The 18,868-nt window shown below is 35.7% G+C and overlaps 5 protein-coding genes across 7 annotated transcripts; all 5 read left to right on the forward strand.

The window, feature by feature from the left end:
* Positions 1 to 70: 70 nt before the first annotated feature.
* On the forward strand, positions 71 to 3,161 carry LOC106362675 (polyadenylate-binding protein-interacting protein 13-like). The gene is made up of 10 exons (XM_013802539.3): positions 71 to 890; positions 1,256 to 1,363; positions 1,455 to 1,499; positions 1,595 to 1,667; positions 1,744 to 1,856; positions 1,939 to 1,998; positions 2,194 to 2,241; positions 2,335 to 2,403; positions 2,728 to 2,789; positions 3,110 to 3,161. Exons 1-10 carry the CDS (start codon positions 537 to 539, stop codon positions 3,159 to 3,161), a joined length of 984 nt encoding a protein of 327 aa, XP_013657993.2. The 5' UTR covers positions 71 to 536.
* Positions 3,162 to 5,721: 2,560 nt separating this feature from the next.
* LOC106366009 (CDPK-related kinase 4) lies at positions 5,722 to 9,555 on the forward strand. 2 transcript variants are annotated; one of them, XR_007316119.1, is made up of 11 exons: positions 5,722 to 6,335; positions 6,524 to 6,654; positions 6,909 to 6,950; positions 7,039 to 7,147; positions 7,224 to 7,302; positions 7,541 to 7,837; positions 7,927 to 8,036; positions 8,155 to 8,259; positions 8,509 to 8,585; positions 8,868 to 9,035; positions 9,127 to 9,555. XR_007316119.1 is itself a non-coding variant. In XM_048739418.1 (11 exons), exons 1-11 carry the CDS (start codon positions 5,835 to 5,837, stop codon positions 9,262 to 9,264), a joined length of 1,743 nt encoding a protein of 580 aa, XP_048595375.1. In that variant the 5' UTR covers positions 5,723 to 5,834; the 3' UTR covers positions 9,265 to 9,555. The 2 variants fall into 2 exon arrangements, 1 of the variants encoding a protein (XP_048595375.1); XM_048739418.1 differs by having other exon boundaries at positions 5,723 to 6,335; positions 8,523 to 8,585.
* Positions 9,556 to 9,903: 348 nt separating this feature from the next.
* LOC106366012 (6-phosphogluconolactonase 3, chloroplastic-like) lies at positions 9,904 to 12,429 on the forward strand. 2 transcript variants are annotated; one of them, XM_022717274.2, is made up of 3 exons: positions 9,904 to 10,154; positions 11,323 to 11,513; positions 11,599 to 12,429. In XM_022717274.2, the coding sequence occupies exons 1-3, from the start codon at positions 9,921 to 9,923 to the stop codon at positions 12,179 to 12,181; spliced, it is 1,008 nt and encodes a 335-aa protein (XP_022572995.1). In that variant the 5' UTR covers positions 9,904 to 9,920; the 3' UTR covers positions 12,182 to 12,429. The 2 variants fall into 2 exon arrangements, with proteins under 2 accessions (XP_022572995.1, XP_048595376.1); XM_048739419.1 differs by having other exon boundaries at positions 9,993 to 10,859; positions 10,984 to 11,513.
* A 187-nt stretch (positions 12,430 to 12,616) lies between these two features.
* LOC106366011 (glucan endo-1,3-beta-glucosidase-like) lies at positions 12,617 to 15,167 on the forward strand. Its single transcript, XM_013805545.3, has 4 exons — positions 12,617 to 13,309; positions 13,476 to 14,458; positions 14,535 to 14,832; positions 14,919 to 15,167. Exons 1-4 carry the CDS (start codon positions 13,216 to 13,218, stop codon positions 14,954 to 14,956), a joined length of 1,413 nt encoding a protein of 470 aa, XP_013660999.3. The 5' UTR covers positions 12,617 to 13,215; the 3' UTR covers positions 14,957 to 15,167.
* A 458-nt stretch (positions 15,168 to 15,625) lies between these two features.
* On the forward strand, positions 15,626 to 16,782 carry LOC106362677. The gene is given in 3 exon segments (XM_048740207.1): positions 15,626 to 15,776; positions 15,959 to 15,999; positions 16,408 to 16,782. Coding segments are annotated over 3 exon segments (315 nt in total). The 3' UTR covers positions 16,531 to 16,782.
* The last annotated feature ends 2,086 nt before the right edge of the window (positions 16,783 to 18,868 follow it).

Consider the following 18,868-nt stretch of genomic DNA (forward strand, 5'->3'; position numbering starts at 1 on the left):
AAAATAAAATAAAAAGTAATAAAAAGGGTTGATTTTATTCTACAATATAACACTCAAATTTTAGCTAAACGAAACTAAAAATATTAAATATTAAGTTATGTAATAATTTCTTCTAAACCAATATGCAAGAAATTAAAGGTTAAAATTAATTCATTGCCAAAGTAAAAGAAAATAGTGAAATATGTTGGCAGAAAAAGGGTAATTTTTTTTTCAGAATTTTGTTTAGGAAATTAAATTAAATTTCATTAGTAATAAAATTTGATATAGACTAATATAACAAGAACAATGAAGAAATGGTGTTGACTAATGACCAACATCATTAATAATTAAGAAATGGTATTGACAAATGACCAAATTAATTAATAATAATTTATTGCATCTGTATATTTTCTTGACTGGAATTTATTGTTTTTTTTTTGGTAATCAATTTTTTTTTTCATTTAAGAAAAAGAGCTTCATATTCCCTTTATTCTACTTCGAACTTTTTTTCAGTCAGATTTTTTGCGATACAGATTCATCCTTTGGTGTGATTGATCATGGCTGTCCCAGAAAATGCTGATGTGAAAGTGGACTCTTGTGATCAAAATCTAGACAACAACACTGCTTCATTAGCAGCTACGATGATGCCGCCATCTCCTGGTGATCAGAACCCTGAATCCAACTCTTCTGTTGAGACACCAAACTCAACAAAGGAAAATGAAGGGGCTCTCAAGAGTGAGATAAGTCATATGGGTGTTAAGTTTTCTAAACTTAATCCGATGGCTAAGGAGTATGTTCCACAGCCCCTTGCTCCAACCCTCCCCGTGTTTGTGGAGAATAGCTTATGGTTTACCAACAGTTTCGCAATGCAAGCTTTCTCTGCTGAGGACAATGACCTTTTCGATACAAGGGTATGTATTATGTATATCATTTTTTACATTATTCTCTGAGTTATGGCCTATATTTGCTGGATTTATTATGTTTCATGAAAATGTCTTGTCAATGTTTGCATCTTGTGAGTTATATAACATGTTTTTGTTTATCATTCTTAGATTGATGAGAAATGTAATATGAAAATCATGATCTGTGTTTGCAATGCTGGATCTAGAATTAATTTAGAGGACCATAAATATTTAATTCAATCTTAATAAAAAAAAATCTGATAATTTGAAGAACATGTGACCTATATATAATAGTTTTTAGAAAATAGGGGTATCCAGCTATACTTATGACCAACATGTGACCTATATATAATAGTTTTGTCCTTTTAATGCAGAGAATGAATTTTGGCCAATGGAAGCCAAGGATGAGCAACAAAACAAGCCTGGCTCAGAAGGAAGAAGTAATCAGGAGAACTGTCCATGTCTTAGACATTGATCAACAGGTCTAAGAAAAGAATTGCTATCTTCAAGAACTCACTTTCTCAGAAGGAAGTGTAATACAACTAACCAAAGCCCTCTTTTGTCTTTTTGTAGGTTACTGAGGAGCAACTTGCTGGTCTCTTTCAATCATGTGGGCAGGTACTTGAGTAATGCGTCTTTTAGCCACTTTTTTTTTTATATCATCTTCAAACTCAAGTCTCATACAGTTTCTTGTTCATTTTTTGGGTCTAAAGATTGTTGATTGTCGTATATGCGGTGACAATAAATCTAGTCTCCGTCTTGCCTTCATTGAGTTCGCTGATGAAGGTACTTCTACTCTTAACTGTTTTATCACTTTAAAATGTTCTTCTTTTGTTTACTAATCAGTGAAGTAATGTCTCAGAGGGAGCTAGGTCTGCTGTAAGCCTATCAGGAACTCTGTTTGGTTCTTATCCTATAAAGGTTCGTCTTTCAAAAACAGCTATTGCACCTGTGGACCCGAGTCTTCTTCCAAAGGTTAGTTAAGTTATCTAAACCAGTCTTAGGTTTGACTCTTCCTCTTATTATTATTCCTGAGATTGCATAATCTTGCTTTCAGTCTCAGGATGAGCGTGAGAAATGTGCAAAGACTGTTTACTGTACTAATATCGACAAGAAGGTAATCTTGATTTTCATTTTCCTAATCACTTATTTTTTTTTTTTGAAAAAAGGGCTAAAATATTGTTGCTTTTTTTTTTTAAAAAAAAAAAAAAAAAAAAAAAAGAAAAACCTAATCACTTATTCCTCAGATGGAACTGGAAATTGAACCTTTTCTATTCATCTTAATTAGTTTTCGTTTTTGTATTACATACAGGTCACTCAGATGGAACTGGAAGATTTTTTTAAAACAGCATGTGGGGAGGTACATATTTGGTTATGGCTAGGCAGATTAGATTGTTTATACTTCGTACTATGTTGTGTTTTTAGATTTTACGTCATATTTATTTTCTTGTAGATTCAGCATGTGAGGCTTATTGGATACTGTCATCACCAAACCTGCATTGCTTTTGTTGAATTTAAGCGGGTGATTTTCTCTTGCCTGCTTTCTCCGTACATTAATTTTCATTATCACGTTAGTAACTGCATGAACTTGATTCAAAAGTTAAATCATTTTATGATAATAAAATTTTCGAGTTGAACTTAATTAATTTTACAGACGTGTTAGTCTTTTGAATGCTGTACGGACTAGATATATATTACGTAATAAATGTGATATACACACTGCAATAATGTGCATGGTCCACTATATATGTTGAATTTTTGTTTGGCCTGATGAGGCAATTTTTAACCCTAATCCCCTTTATGTAAAAATAATAAAGTGGTAAATGATTAATTTTGAATGTTTCAGGTGGAAAGTGCAGTTTCTGCTCTTAATTGCAGCGGTATTGTCTTGGGCGGTCTCCCTTTATGGTACGTGTTAGAACAGTTTCACTATTCTTTTTTTTTTATACTGTGGCCTCTTAATTTTTTTCGCGTTTAGTTTTTCATCAATCTATTATAACCATATGCGGTTAGCTCGTTTAGTTTTGGATGCAGAATGTTGCATGCTAGTTGTAGATATAAATAGTTTGGTGGATTTTGTAACATTTTCTCTTGTTAAAACGCCTCAGGTCTTAAGTTATTTTCTTTTGATTCAAGTGTAAGAATGTTGGTGTTCTTTAAGGTTAGAAAGACATAATAAACTCATCACTGTGAGATTAATATTGTGCTTTTCTTCTATATGTGTGAAGGGTTAGCCAGTCAAAGACACCAGTGAGGCTAGACCAACCTGATTTAAACTAATGTTAACTGCAACCCGATTCAAAGAGCTCATCAATTCAAAGGAGAGAAAGAGCTACAAATGTCATTTTAAAGATACTCAGAAGCGTTTTATGTTCGTATAATTAACGATCCTTTTGCGACTTAACCTCTCAGACTTTCTCCTTCTTCTATTTGCGTTATGAAAAAACAAATTGTTCGTTTTTTATATTCATGGATCATTTTAAGACTCTTTTTGGGGAATCTTTTATTTTGCTCTGTTTTATGTCTGAATCTCCATGCATAGACATCTGGTAAGAGTACTCAGTGTGTTTAATTAAAATCTTGTCAAATTGTTTCATTGATCTTTCTTTTTGTTTTTGTTAGATTTTTGGAGAGTCTTTGCTTTGTGAAAGAATATTTACTTTCTATGTTATTTAGGTTTGATCTGCTTTTTCTTTTAGTTTATTATCATATCGTAGTCTGAACGAATCTAGTTAGCCTATCAAGATATAGACGACCATTCCCTTCTGGTCAAACAAAATCATCTACTAAAAAGGCACAATATCTTGATACTATATGTTCTTTAAACCTCCAATTTGTTTGATAGATTAAAAAATAGTACTAAATACCTTGAAATTGTTTAAAATTTGGTTGGTGTTGTGATCACTTCAGACACTCTTTTCCATAATAGTTTGAACTTTACCTGTTAGGTTATTTTGATGTGGCAATTTACAGATTATACTCTTTTCCATTAAAGTTAATGCTATCTTTTTGTGTAGGTAGCTTTCTGATAAAATTGATTAAACTTTGAATTATAGATCAAACTTTTCAATTCAATTGTCTGAGTTGGTTTGATTTCTTTGAATTATAAATCCTTGGCAAAAACTACACGACCAAGTGTGAAACCACAACTAAAAGTAGACACAATACATATGGAAGTTTCTTTAGTTGATATTTTTAGCATGTGTTTGTAACTAAAAGTATAAATTATTCATCTATATGACCAAGTCCTGTGACTTGTTTGTTTCAGATTGGGACGTTATTAATCTAATAAGAAATAACATATTCAAACGTTGAAGAGTTTAGCGGAAAGATAAACGTCAACTTATCAGACCATTGTCAGCTTGCCGGTCAAGATAGTGGAGAATACGTATACGTCAACATAGTGGTATATTTCTTGCGGCGTAAGACAAGCTCCCTTCACAACCGGATCACTGCATCGACCATAGTCAAAAATCAAACCGGACCGTACGTCTAGTAGACGATTCATGAAGGCAACGAATTTAAATTTTTCTGGTTAGTTATGATTTGAGTTAGCCACTTGAGCTCAACCAATTAAACCAACAGCCACAAACGTCGTCAGAACTTTTTTAAGTTAACCGGCAACCATTTGCTACCAATATACAGTAGCAGGTCGGTTAGGTGTTGAAATCTTACCAACTTGTATCAAGACGGTTTGAACCGGTTTATAATAAAGATGAAAAGTGTCTTTTTGTTGTCTTTTTCACTAGGCTGTGTAAAGAATAGTCAAGTTGGTAACCGTATTAACTCGTTTTCGCGTTACCTGACAAATGGCTGAGACTTTTTTTTCTGTTTAATATGTTCGGTGACTGGCTGTGACAGATCAGAACCACCGTCTTCGTCTTTTCAATTTTTATTTATTGTTAAACTAATTGGAAAACTCGGTAGTCCAAAAGTCTCTTAAGCTATGTTTAGGTAGAAGCGTTATGTAAGAAAATTAGTCAATCTAGTGTCCAAAAGCTAGTTTATTCACCAAGTTCGGTTTGCTAATAAGTTTTAAGGGATAGTGACCATTTGATTTAAATTTAGGGTGGTGGATTGGTAGCGATGGACTGACACATGCCCATTTCAAATTATTGATAAGCATTGTTCAAATGCTTTTATTAAATGTATATCTAACATGCTAAGAGTTTTAAAAAACTATAGTTAATCTGTAGTAAAAGGTTTACTAGTATTTAAGTTGAGTTATTATTGGATTTCTTCATTTACACATGTTAAGAAACCGATATGAATGAACAATTATGATTAAAAATAATTTCTACTTTGAGACTGAAAACATGATCTGGAAATAGGCTATCAATCCCATACATAACATATAGTTTTGTTGATTATTTAATAATCGAACAACTTCTCTTTAATCATTGGGAATCAATAAAGAGAATTTGTATTCCCTACACTCAACATTGACTATTATCATTAGATAATCATTTTCTAAAAAGTATTTTTTGGAATCAAATTTACAAATTAAGATGGGCTGGATACACATCTTAAACTATTAAATAAAGTCTGGTCTTATATTTAATCACCCAAAACATAGATAATTAAAAAAAAGTCCTTAAACAAAAAAAATATTTGTAATGTTTTAATTATCAAAAAATAAAAATTTATCATTATAAAGCTGGTGTTTTGTGACCATTATCCCAGTAGCCATTAGACGACACACTAATAAATGAAATTAACAGAGAAGTAAAAGTGATTTAATGACAAAACGCGTTCTTGGTTGTTGTAGTAGTAATAAAGTGGTCATGTGTTTACCTTCTTCGCCTTCTCCCTTTATATAATTCAAAAACATTTTGTTTTCTTTTCTTTGATTTAAAAAAAAAAACTTTTTTTTTTGATATCGACCTTACTATTCAACATCGGCTCCTCACCGTCCGATTCTTTGACTCTGACCAATCAGTCAATCCGACGGCCATGGGTCTCTGCTACAGCCGGAACACCTCCTCCGTCAAAGACGACGAGATCCCCGTCGAGCAGCCGTCGCAAACCCCCCGGCTTGCTTCGATCCCTCAGTCTCCCGTCCCCTCCGAAGTCAACTCCTACGCCAGCAGCCCGTTCCAGAGCCCCTTACCGGCGGGAGTAGCTCCGTCGCCGGCGAGAACTCCGGGACGGAAGTTCAAATGGCCGTTTCCGCCGCCGTCCCCCGCGAAGCCGATCATGGCGGCTCTGAGGCGGAGAAGAGGCGCGCCGCCGCGGCCGAGAGACGAGCCGATCCCGGAGGACAGCGAGGACGTTGACGGCGTCGGAGGGGAGAGGCTGGACAAGAACTTCGGGTTCGGGAAGAACATGGAAGGGAAGTACGAGTTGGGGAAGGAGGTGGGGCGAGGGCATTTTGGTCATACTTGCTGGGCTAAGGCCAAGAAAGGGAAGATGAAGGGGCAGACGGTGGCTGTCAAGATCATCTCCAAAGCTAAGGTCTTTACTCTCTTTACTCTCTCTCTCTCTTGGTAGGTTTCAAACTGTAATGATGTGGTACCGACCAATGTAGGGACTCTTGTTGTTACTGTTCTTCATTATGTCGGAATCTTGAAAGATCTGGTTTTTTTTTAGTACCAAGATTGTTCCTTTAGATAATATAAAGATAGATGATGACTGTTTTTCAGATGACATCGGCTTTGTCTATTGAAGATGTTCGTAGAGAAGTGAAGTTGCTGAAAGCTTTATCTGGGCATAAGCATATGGTTAAGTTCTATGATGTGTATGAGGACAATGATAACGTCTATGTAGTTATGGAGTAAGTGCTTCTTCATTCATAATCTTATTGAGTATGGATTTGGAAGTTTCATTCTTTTTTGAGTGGTAACTAAGCTGTAGTTTTCATTCAATGTTCTTAAAAGGATTAAACATTTTCTATAAGGCGGCGCCTAAGCCTAATCCTCTAATCCTCTATATAAAGTGTCTGATTACCGTCTAGCGATTTTTTGAACATTGAGTTTATTAAATGAGTCGACTCCAGATATTCAATCTTTCCTTCTAATTTGCTTTCAGGTTGTGTGAAGGAGGAGAGTTATTGGACAGGATCTTGGCGAGGTAGTTCCCTTAGTACACCTCTAGTGTTGTTTTTTGTGTTCTTCCTTTTGGTTATGAGATCAAATATTGTGTTATTTCTTTACTGCAGAGGTGGTAAATACCCTGAAGTAGACGCCAAACGTATTCTTGTACAGATTCTATCTGCAACAGCATTTTTTCATCTCCAAGGTGTAGTGCACCGTGACCTGAAGCCAGAGGTACACAGTCTACACTATATAAGTTGCTTACATTTCAATCAACTGTAGTAAACAAATGTTGCTTTTGTGTGTCCAGAACTTTCTCTTCACCAGCAGAAACGAGGATGCAGTACTCAAGGTCATAGACTTTGGCTTGTCTGATTTCATTAGATACGGTAATTATTACTCCCTCCGTTCCATATCAAGTATCATTGTAGAGTAAAATTTTAGTAACAATGTATGTCAATGCAATTTATATCATTAATTTATCTCTTTTGCCCTTATATAAATTAAAATATAACTTTTTAGAACATCTAATTTGAAACAGAGGCAGTACATGATTCTGCATATTGTATGTAAGTTTGGCTTTGACATTAAAGTTTTTGTGATGAGTTTGTCTTTTGTATTTGGTAGATCAACGGCTCAATGATGTGGTAGGAAGCGCATACTATGTAGCACCAGAAGTACTCCACAGGTCTTACAGCACTGAAGCAGATATGTGGAGCATCGGTGTCATAAGCTACATACTACTCTGTGGAAGCAGACCTTTCTACGGAAGAACTGAATCTGCAATATTCCGTTGTGTGCTTAGAGCAAACCCTAATTTTGAGGATATGCCTTGGCCTTCAATCTCTCCTACTGGTAAAGACTTTGTGAAAAGGCTTTTGAACAAGGATCATAGGAAACGAATGACAGCTGCTCAAGCTCTAGGTTAGTGTCTTCTTCTTAAAATGGAAACAAGAACATGGTTGTATTAAGTAGGTTTCCTTTGCTTCATTATATGATCTGTGTGTTTGCAGCTCATCCATGGTTACGTGATGAAAACCCTGGTTTGCTTCTTGATTTCTCGGTTTACAAGTTGGTCAGATCCTATATTCGTGCCTCGCCTTTCAGAAGATCAGCACTCAAGGTAGTTTCTTGATACCCTCATATTAGTATCAAGTGCATTCCTCTTTACTCATTTGAAAACATATGTTTCTGATGGCTGTCTGTTTCTTATCTTGATCTTCTTCTTTTTTTTTACTTAGGCTCTCGCCAAAGCTATACCTGATGAGGAGCTTGTGTTCCTTAAGGCACAGTTCATGCTCCTAGACCCTAAAGATGGAGGCTTATCTCTTAACAACTTCACAACGGTCAGTGTGCATTTCTTGATTCAGCTATAGCATATCGATTCAGTCTTTGGTTTGTGAATCTATATCCATTATGCTGATCCTTCATCGAAAATCGATAACCTTTCTTCTAGCTTGGATGATTCTTCCAAGCAAGCTGCATCTCTATATATACATTAAAACCTGATGAAGAAATGGAATAAATAAATAGTTTCCTAATGCAAGAAATTAAAATCTTAATTTTAAAAGAGACAAATAAATACCATATCTTAGAGTGTTAACTGCAGGCTTTAACAAGATATGCTACTGATGCTATGATGGAATCAAAGCTTCCTGACATTTTAAACACAGTAAGACATCTCTGCTTATATAGATATTTTATCTTTGCTTTTCAAGTTTATAGGTGTACCAATTATGAATGGTAGATAAAGGTTTAATAGTGATTGATAGTCGAAAATGATTGTAGATATTGTGAGTAACATGAATAAACCGTTATCTTAAGATTAGTCTTTCTTTAGTATTTCTTCATGATTATTATCATTGGTTTAGTATATTGCATACTCTTATGAATGTACCATTGTGCATTTGTATTCTGCATTTTTCTTACCTTTTTTTTTCTTATTTCTGTGAAGATGCAACCGCTGGTGCAAAAGAAACTGGACTTTGAAGAGTTCTGTGCGGCTGGGGTCAGCGTTTACCAACTGGAAGCTCTTGAAGAATGGGAACAGATTGCAACTTCAGCGTTTGAGCACTTTGAACAAGAAGGAAACCGAGTCATATCCGTCCAAGAACTCGCTGGGGTATGGTCCTAAATCCTAATTCAACCTTCTTCTATGAGATTGGCTTAAAGCACCATCCCTTTGTTAAAGATTAAAAACATTTTTTTTGTAGGAGATGAGCGTGGGACCAAATGCATATCCTCTGCTCAAGGATTGGATCCGGAGTTCAGATGGGAAGCTGAGTTTCTTGGGGTACGCTAAGTTCTTGCATGGTGTGACTGTACGAAGCTCGAGCTCAAGACCTAGGTGACACATTGTCATGACATGAGTCTTCTAACATGTGAGTCAAGTCTTAAGACCTTGGGGTTTAAAGATACAACATATAGTGGAAGGCAGGTGCTTCCTTTGTAAATGATTCTTTTGAGCATATTGTTTTTAGAGGAACTAAACCCAAAAATGGGAAGAAAAAAATTTATATATTATAGAAGGAATTTAAGAGGTGTTGTTCTTGTATTTGTTTTCGGATTTTAGTTTGGTTTAGCATCATTGATTGTATATGCTATACTCGTTGGAGTTGTTAACAAATGCCTTTAGAAGCAAATTCTAGCAGTCGTTGAAAGAGCTTTCTGAAGGCTTTGGGAGCTTCTCAAAGTTGTTTGGTGCATTCTGAAATGATTAGGAAGCAAATCAGCTCTCTAAACTCCATCCTCTTAGTGCTCACACATTGAGTGTGTTATAGAATTGTAGTAGTGCTAGTAGAAAACCGGTACAAAGCAACCAACTACAATTTATTAAAATGGTTAGCTATATCCATTACTTGATACATAACCAATTCTAGATATAGTCTAATGAAACATTCGTCTTAGCTTCCGAAACCGATTCTAGATATAGTTAAGCATATACTCGGTTTATCAATATAAACCAACCGGTTCGGTCCAAGTTGGAGAACACACCTCTGAAACATAGATGTGTTTGGTCGGCTATAAGTCAAAGCTGCCCACTTTGCCTATAAAGAAGCAAAGCTCCCACCTTTTCATGGCTTCTTCTTGTTTCCTTCGTCAGATTCTCTTCTCTTCATTACCCACTAAACTTCCACCTCGATCAGATCCTCTATCACCAAAGAAACTGTCTTGTTCTTCTCCTTTTACTGCGTCTTTATCGGTTTCATCGATCGGGAGATTAACTAATAGTCGGAGAAAGTTTTTTTTTTTTTTTTTTTTTTTGCTAAAATTTGGTGCATATATTATAAAGGAGGCAAAAGCATACATAATGTGAGAATATTACAATGCTCTAGTGGATAAAGTTAGTAAATTCATTCTGAGCCCCACATGGTTCTTGGTCTCGAGAGAGAGTAGCCCAAAGGAAAACATGGGCTTAGGAGCTTTTGCAGTAGAAGAAATAAAGCCCAGAATCAAAATATTCGTTGTCTTCCTCAATGAAGTAATCGAAAGGTCTCACGGTAGAGAGAACCAGAGTTGCATGCAGGCACTCGATTCCATTGGGTCAGTTTCACGGAGCGATGAGATACGGTTTTTGACGGTGGAGGAGATGGTTGAGAATATAGCTTCCTGCGACTTGAAGTGAGATCGGTGGAGCCTATTGTTGCGCTCACGCCATAGTTCATGAATCAGCGTTTGCCAGGATAGGATTGTGAGATAGCGCAACCGGTTATCACCAGTGTAACGGATCAGACCTTGCAAAGTATCATCCCAATCGTCTGAGATAATGGCAAACTGAAGTTTCGCAGCAAGGTTTCTCCAAATTCCAGAGGAGAAGGAGCAACAGAAATAAATGTGATTTCTGCTCTCTGGAAGTAGGTTACACAGAAGACAGAGAGGATCCGTCTGCAATCCCCAAGACAGTAACCTATCACGAGTGGGGCACCTATTGAGTACAAACATCCAAGTAAGTGTCTTACACTTTGGAATTCCTTTTTTCAGCCAAACCACATGATGCCACGGAACCAAAGGCTTTGATTCCCTTATGTAGTTGTAGACTTTAGCTGACACGAATTTGTTGTTGGTTGCAGGAGTGGTACCCAGTCTGCTCCATTCCGGCATGTCCTCATGTTCTGAGAGAGATACAGTTGATAGAAAAATCTGGACTTGCTCCATCTCCTGAGATCTTGCCGGACCTATATCCCAAGTTTCTCCAACCCACAGCGAAGCTAGAGATGAAGAGAGGGGAATACCATACTGTCTCGGTCCATTATGACCAACAAAGTTGATGAGTTGGCCAAATGGAGACCATGGCGTTGTCCAGAAGAAGATTGAATTCCCATTTCCTGGTAATATTCTCATCCAATTGATTGCTGTTTGTCTCAATCTCAATATCTGCTTGAATAACCAATCTCAATAGTCGGAGAAAGTTATCAGAAGTGAAGAGCATGTCTACAGAAAAAGGTAAAGAAGAGAAGAAGAAAGTCGAGATCTTTGACACAGAGGAGAACTTAGCGGTTGAGTTAGCCAAATACACAGCAGATCTCTCCGACAAGTACTGTAAGGAGAAAGGAGCTTTCACCGTCGTTGTCTCCGGCGGTTCCTTAATCAAATCTCTCCGGTAAGGGTTGTAAAGTCTCGATCTTTAAGGATGTTATGTCTAATCAAGAACATGGCTTTAATGTTAAATGCTGTCGGAATCTCAGGAAGCTAGTAGAGGTTGGTTCAATAGATTGGTCAAGGTGGCATTTTTTCTGGGTGGACGAGAGAGTTGTCCCTAAGCATCATGAAGACAGCAACTACAAACTTGCTTACGATGCCTTCCTCTCCAAGGTTCCCATTCCTCCTGGAAACGTATACGCAATCAATGATTCTCTCTCGGCCGAGGCAGCAGCGGAGGATTACGAGACGTGTCTCAAGCATTTAGTTCAGACCGGTGTCATCCGCGTGTCTGAATCAACCGGCTTTCCGAAGTTTGATCTCATGCTTCTTGGTATGGGACCTGATGGTCATGTGGCGTCACTGTTCCCAGGGCATGGTCTGTGTGGTGAGGAGAAGAGATGGGTGGGGTTTGTTACTGACTCTCCGAAGCCGCCTTCTGAGAGAATCACCTTCACGTTTCCGGTTATTAACTCCTCTGCGCATGTAGCTTTAGTGGTTTGCGGTTCTGGGAAGGCTGAAGCAGTGGAGGCGGCTTTGAAGAAGACTGGGGATGTACCTGCGGGTTGTGTTTCTGCTGAGGAGGAGCTTGTTTGGTTTCTTGATAAACCGGCTTGTTCCAAGCTGTGATGACCGGTTTTTTTGAAACTTGGCAGTGTAAGTGGACTAGTCCGGTTTGCTTTTTGGTTTGTTGGGACTGGTTCTCTCTGTTTGGTTTTCTGAGAGAGAGGCTGTGTTGTAATAATAAAAAAAGAGAATAAGAGGGGGTTGAATGCAATGCAACCTAGTTAGTGGTTTCTACAACAGAACAAAAGATATTTTTCTAAATTTAAACAATGTATCATCCAATATATAACTATTAAGTTTGGTACCAAAAAGAACAGTTGTTGGAACATTTGAGGGTACATCAAAAGAATAGTGTTATATGAACACTCAGCTTGCATACTCCTCTACCAGGTGTAGTGTGGTAAAACCAGTCTGATTTTTACACGTGGTGAAGTTATGAGTTTTGTATGGGGCTGAGATTGGGCTTACCACGTTAGCCCACTTTTGACCCGGTGGTTTGTAGCTAGGTCTCACGTGGTCGGACGTAGCCGGAGCTGAAGGTTTGGAATTACTTCAGAGGTAGGGGAACGAGAAAAAGATTGAGCAACTCATATTTCTCTCTTTTGGTCGTAAAATTATTAATATTATACTCCATTCGTTCTTAAAAAATGTATGTTTTGAAAAAAAAAATTGTTCCAAAAAGATATATTTTTTTACTTTTTCAATGTATGATTTTATGAAAAATTGTAAGTTTCAAAAAAATTAGTGGTGTCTATTGTAATATATTACTTGTCTTTTTGTAGTAATAATATATATAGGGAAATGTAACTGAGGCCTGTTTTCATGTAAATAACTAAATGCCAATGGTTTTCTGTCCATTACAATATTTTTGGTACATAATAGATTGGTATTAGAAAATATATTGAATTAACATTTTCCAAACGTTTTTTATATTTTTGTTCCAAACTGACTCGATTCTACTTCTTCTGACAATCTCCCAAAGAAAAAGCAAAGCATATTTAGTTTGGTGAATAAGTGAATATTGACAAATACCAAACTCTTGGATCTTTATCCCTCTTCCTCCATTCTTGATTTTTGATTACTTAAAACTCTTAACCATGAATTACATGCGACTATCTTCCTCCTGTTCCGTGTTCATTTATCCTGCTAATATAATTACTATGGTTGCATTTCTTATCATCCTTTCAACAGGTATTTTTCAGTCAATCATCTTGTTTCTTTTTAATAATTATCGAATCGAGAGTAACCAAAAGTATAAAAAGAAATAGCTTTCTAGAGAGATTTTTTTTTTTGAGAGGGAACAATATATATACTTATGTTCATATTTGAATAACGATTAGCAAACATTATTGGTCAGGGTCAGGAGCTGACGCGAGCATTGGTGTAAACTACGGCACACTCGCGAACAACCTCCCTCCGCCGCGTCAAGTTGCCGAGTTCCTCCTCCATTCCACCGTCATCAACCGCATCCGCCTCTTCAACGCCGATCCCCAAATTCTCCAAGCCTTCGCTCACACCGGTGTTGCCGTCACCGTCACCATCTCCAACGACCAAATCCCACACCTCACCAACCTCTCCTTCGCCCAACGATGGATCTCCGACCACATCCAACCCCACTTCCCCTCCACCAACATCATCCGCATCCTCGTCGGAAACGAAGTCATCTCCACCGCCAACCACCTCCTCATCAGAAACCTTGTCCCGGCGATGCAATCACTCCACACCGCCCTCGTCTCCTCCTCCCTCCACCGTCGTATCCAAATCTCCACGCCGCATTCCTTAGGAATCCTCTCTCACACCACCCCTCCGTCTTCCGCTAGGTTCCGACAAGGCTACGACACGCATGTCCTAAAGCCTCTCCTCAGCTTCCTCCGTACTATTGCCTCACCCTTCGTCGTGAATCCTTACCCGTTCTTCGGGTACTCACCCGAGACTCTCGACTTCGCTCTGTTTAGACCTAACCCAGGCTTGTTCGATCAAGACACGAAGCTTCATTACACGAACATGTTCGACGCTCAGCTTGACTCCGTCTACTCCGCCATGGAACGACTTGGCTTCTCCGACGTCGCCATCGTCGTGGGAGAAATCGGATGGCCGTCTAAGGGAGATAAAGATCAGATCGGCGTCGACGTCGCCACCGCGGCCGAGTTTAACAGGAAAGTGATGGACCGTGTAAACTCCGGTACCGGAACGCCGCTGATGCCTAACCGGACTTTCGAGACGTACATTTTCGCGCTATTCAATGAAAATCTCAAACCGGGACCGGTTAGCGAGCGTAATTTCGGTCTTTTCCGGTCCGATTTAACACCGGTTTACGACATTGGAATCCTCCGGCCGACGGTAATCGCCGCCGCGTTTCGCTGTGTTTCGAAAAACTGTATTTTGTGTTTACGAGTTTGGTTTTGGAAATTGACAGGTTAGAGCCTCGGATCCACCGGAGAATAACCGGCGATCACCGGTCGGAGGATCTTCGGGGAAGCGGTGGTGCGTTACAAAGTCCGGCGCAGAGACAGAGGCTTTACAGAGGAACATAGATTACGTATGTGGATTGGGCTTAGACTGTGAGCCCATTATCGAAGATGGGCCTTGTTTTCTCCCCAACACAGTGGAAGCCCATTCAGCGTACGCCATGAACTTGTTCTACCAGACAATGGGGAGACACGAGTTCGACTGCGATTTCGATAAGACTGGAGAGATAACTTCAATTGATCCCAGTATGTTTTCTAAATTTTGATAGAATTAGTAAACTAGTTATATATATTTTTAATGATTTTTTAATTTTTATACTTAATTTCTGCAGGCTATGGAGATTGTCAATATCAGGCTGAATTTGTATGAAAATACACAATGTAATTTGCAGAAATATTCGAGTTATGGTTCAAATCATAAAAATACCAAGTACTATTAGAATAATCACACTTAACAAAATTCAGCTATCGTTTCTAGCACCATATATTTGAGTCACATTTTCAGTTATTATTGTAAACAATAATTTAAAAAAATTTGTCTCCCAAGTTGATGCAGAAAGAAATATCATAATTATTTAGTTTATTATTTATTTAGGTATTTATCTTAATAATAGGATTTATCTTTAGGTTTTTAATAATATTAAAGTTATTTAGTTTTTATATAAATATGTTTCTTATGCTTAGATTTGTATTCAGTTTATGATATGATTTATAAAAGTTCAAAAAAAAATTCTTTATTCTTTGTTTTCGGCTAGAACATATGTGTTCTCAACTAATTTAAGAAGATAATGATATTATGTATTTTTAAACTAAATAATATCGTAGCTATATTAATAAAAAAACTTTTTAGAATGTATTAATAAAAAGTAAAAATAAAGGAAAAAGATAAATACTAAATTTTTTTTTTAATAAATAACGGATTAGATTTTGTATTAAATGCTAGTTAATTAGTGATAATCACTTTGACCATATGATAGGCCACTTGTCATCGATTCATTCTGTAAATGTATTCATTGTTGAATCCGTTACCTTCATAATTATGACTAGTATCTGCATATATATAATATATGGTATTCAAAGTCAAGTGGCGTTATATAATCTGAACGCTGAAATAAAAGTTATAGAATCTGACTAAACGATGAAGCTGGTGATCCTATCGTTCTTGCTCCTTCTCCCAATGTTTTCATCAGGTACAAATCAACTATAGCAGTGTTCTAACTAATGCATTATTTCACATTTCATGTATCTCACTTATCTATTAAGGTTTTCCTTACAAAACTATATCTATACGGTAGTTTTGTGTAAATAAATATACATGCAATCTCAGACACTTTTGATGATACACATGCTAACATGCTTTATAATTTGTTAGGGCTCGTTGAGACTTCACATCTGGGTGACAGCCACTACGAGGTTTATCAAAAACCACAAGACTATAGGATATATATATATCAATTACAAATACAAATCAAAGCCAAAACTATATAATCTATCAATAAAGTTAATTCTAAAAGGCATTAGAAGGCTGTTTTTTTATAGTAGTGCCCCATTTGTACCATTTTTAAGTCGTTTCCTCTCTCTCTTTTTTTTGAATTTTTTTATTACTTATAGCTATACCAGATTGCCAATAGAAGATATCATTTAACAGTTTACCCAAAAGATATATAAGATAATTTAGATAATAGAGTTTTTATTAACACTATTTGAACTAGATATATGGTCGTTTTAAATCATTTTTATTTAACATTAAATATACAGTATTTGGGGGAGGCTGGAGTTGATTCTAGTAATAGTAAAAACTATATATGTTGATTTGATTAGGTTGTGACGAATAAAGGAAGGGTCGATCTTGAAATGGACTATGAGGACCCGCATCCACGTCCTCCAAGATCGTCCGACCCGCCACCTAATCCTCATAGCAACAAAAAAAACAGTACATCTTAAGGAACAAAGTTAAAGAGTACAAGGAACGTCGTTATATAAGGTTAAAATCATGTTATAGCTCAAACAAGTCGAATAATATTTACTTCACATAATCACATTTTATTCATAGGGATCAAGTTCTCAAGGAACCTCGTTGTATAAGATTTACTAATATTTGATTAAATGTAAAAAGGAAAAACCGTAACAAAACTATTTTGCTTCGGTTTTAGTTTGGCTCTATAAAAGTTAAATTGGTTTTATATATTTTAAGAAGATTGCGAATTGGATCAAATTCAGCCTGGTTTAATATTTTAAAATAAAATGGAGGCAGAGTATGCGGTCTAGCTCGGTTTGATCTAGTATCGAGCTTCAATCGAATTGGGGGGTTGGTGTGTGTTTAATGAGTTCTTTAAAGACCATTCATTTTGCATTGAGTGAAAATAAATATTTGTATATAACAAATAAATTAAGTCAATACCCACAAGTTGTAATTCATTTACTATTTAAATAGTTGTAGATATTAGGGTTTTTAGTAACTAAACCCCTCAAATAAAAATTAATCGTAAAATAAACCCTCAACTAAAAAATAAACTCTCAACTTTAATTTCGTTAACATATGTTACCCTCCGTTTGAAAAACCGTGACGGAGGGTGACATACGTTAACGGTTTGAGGGTTTATAATGTTGAAAACTTAGTTGAGATTTTTTTTACGATTTAAAAATAGTTGAGGAGTTTTATCACTAAAAGTCATTAAATGGTTTAAAAATTTATTATCATTTATACATTGTTTTATATTGATATAAGCCTTTAAAGCTAATTTATAAATTTTAATACATTAATTTATACATCCTAAATTAATAATTTTTAGTAATACTTACAACTTAATATAACTTCAAAATATTAAATAATTTGATATTTGGCAATAGTGATATAAGAAAATTTGTGTGTTTATGTCATCATTGTCAAATATCAAATAATTTAAAGTTTCTAAGTTATATCAAGTTTTAAGTAGTGTCGAGGATAATTCATCTATGAAGTCAATCTTTCTATTTAGAGTATGACGCATTTTTTTCTATTTTCATGATTTCTGTCCTCCGGCTCATACTTTCCCCTATCCTCCTAAAATAATGCATGATTATTTTTATTCTCATTGATTTCTGAACAAATACGTTACATTTTTGTTTTCTTGATCAATAAAATAATATATTTGATATATTATTCTTGATTTATTGTATTACTTTATGTTTAAGTAGAATCACGAAGAATGTTAGATTATTTTATTTTAACAAGTAGCAGAAATTGTAAGAACTTATAAAATTACTGTGAAACCATATAAATCATATGTAAAAGTATTAAAATATTTGTGAAGCTTTATAAATCAGTTATAAAGTAATATATCAAAATTTATAAATTAGTTTTAAAGGCTTATATCAATATAAAACAATGTATAAATGATAATAAAGTTTTTAGACGATTTAATGACTTTTAGTGATAAAACTCTTCAACTATTTTTGAATCGTAAAAAAAATCCCTTAACTAAGTTTTCAACATTATAAACCCTCAACTTATAAACCATTAATGTATGTCATTTTCCGTCACGATTTTTTAAACGAAGGGTAACATATGTTAACAGAATTAAAGTTGAGGATTTATTTCACATAATTTTTAGTTGAGAATTTTTTACGATTAATCTTTAGTCGAGGGTTTAGTTACTGAAAAATCTAGATATTATTAAACAATAGGCAAAAGTCATCTTTCTTTGCCGGTTTGAATAAGCAACAGAATATTGTACCGTTTTGTCATTACATTTAGAAAAGTAAACAAGTAGATAAAGCACACTGTCTCTATACTCGGAACTCGGTTTACATATGTATATTGTATTGACTATGAAGATGTATCTAATCTATTAAAACAAAATCCTATTTAAAAATTACCTTGACATAATTTTTTTTGGACCTATTAAAAATGTTAGGACTTATCTGTTAATTAGCATTTATATTATTTCTACATATCCTTAATCTACGAATATTAAATAGATACCTTAATATTTGCTAATAATTGTTACCCTATATTAAAGCATCAATACTTTAAAGTAAGATTCATAATTTAGAACTATACTTGCCATATCTCATTTGTTGGAGCTATCGATTTATGTTCTTCTTGACATATGTTTTGCATTTGTCTAGGTTTCAAACTTTTTTCAATTATTGTTAATCAGCTCAGCATCCATTGATAAACTTATACTTCTTCAACTAATTTTAAACTCCCTCAAAAGAGTAAGTCTTATTCATAATCGACATCAGACTAACTTATTAACATTGATAGACTTATACTTATGTATAGTTGGTGATAACTGCA

The sequence above is a fragment of the Brassica napus genome, chromosome A9, assembly GCF_020379485.1.
Source record: "Brassica napus cultivar Da-Ae chromosome A9, Da-Ae, whole genome shotgun sequence".
NCBI classification, from domain to species: Eukaryota; Viridiplantae; Streptophyta; class Magnoliopsida; order Brassicales; family Brassicaceae; genus Brassica; species Brassica napus.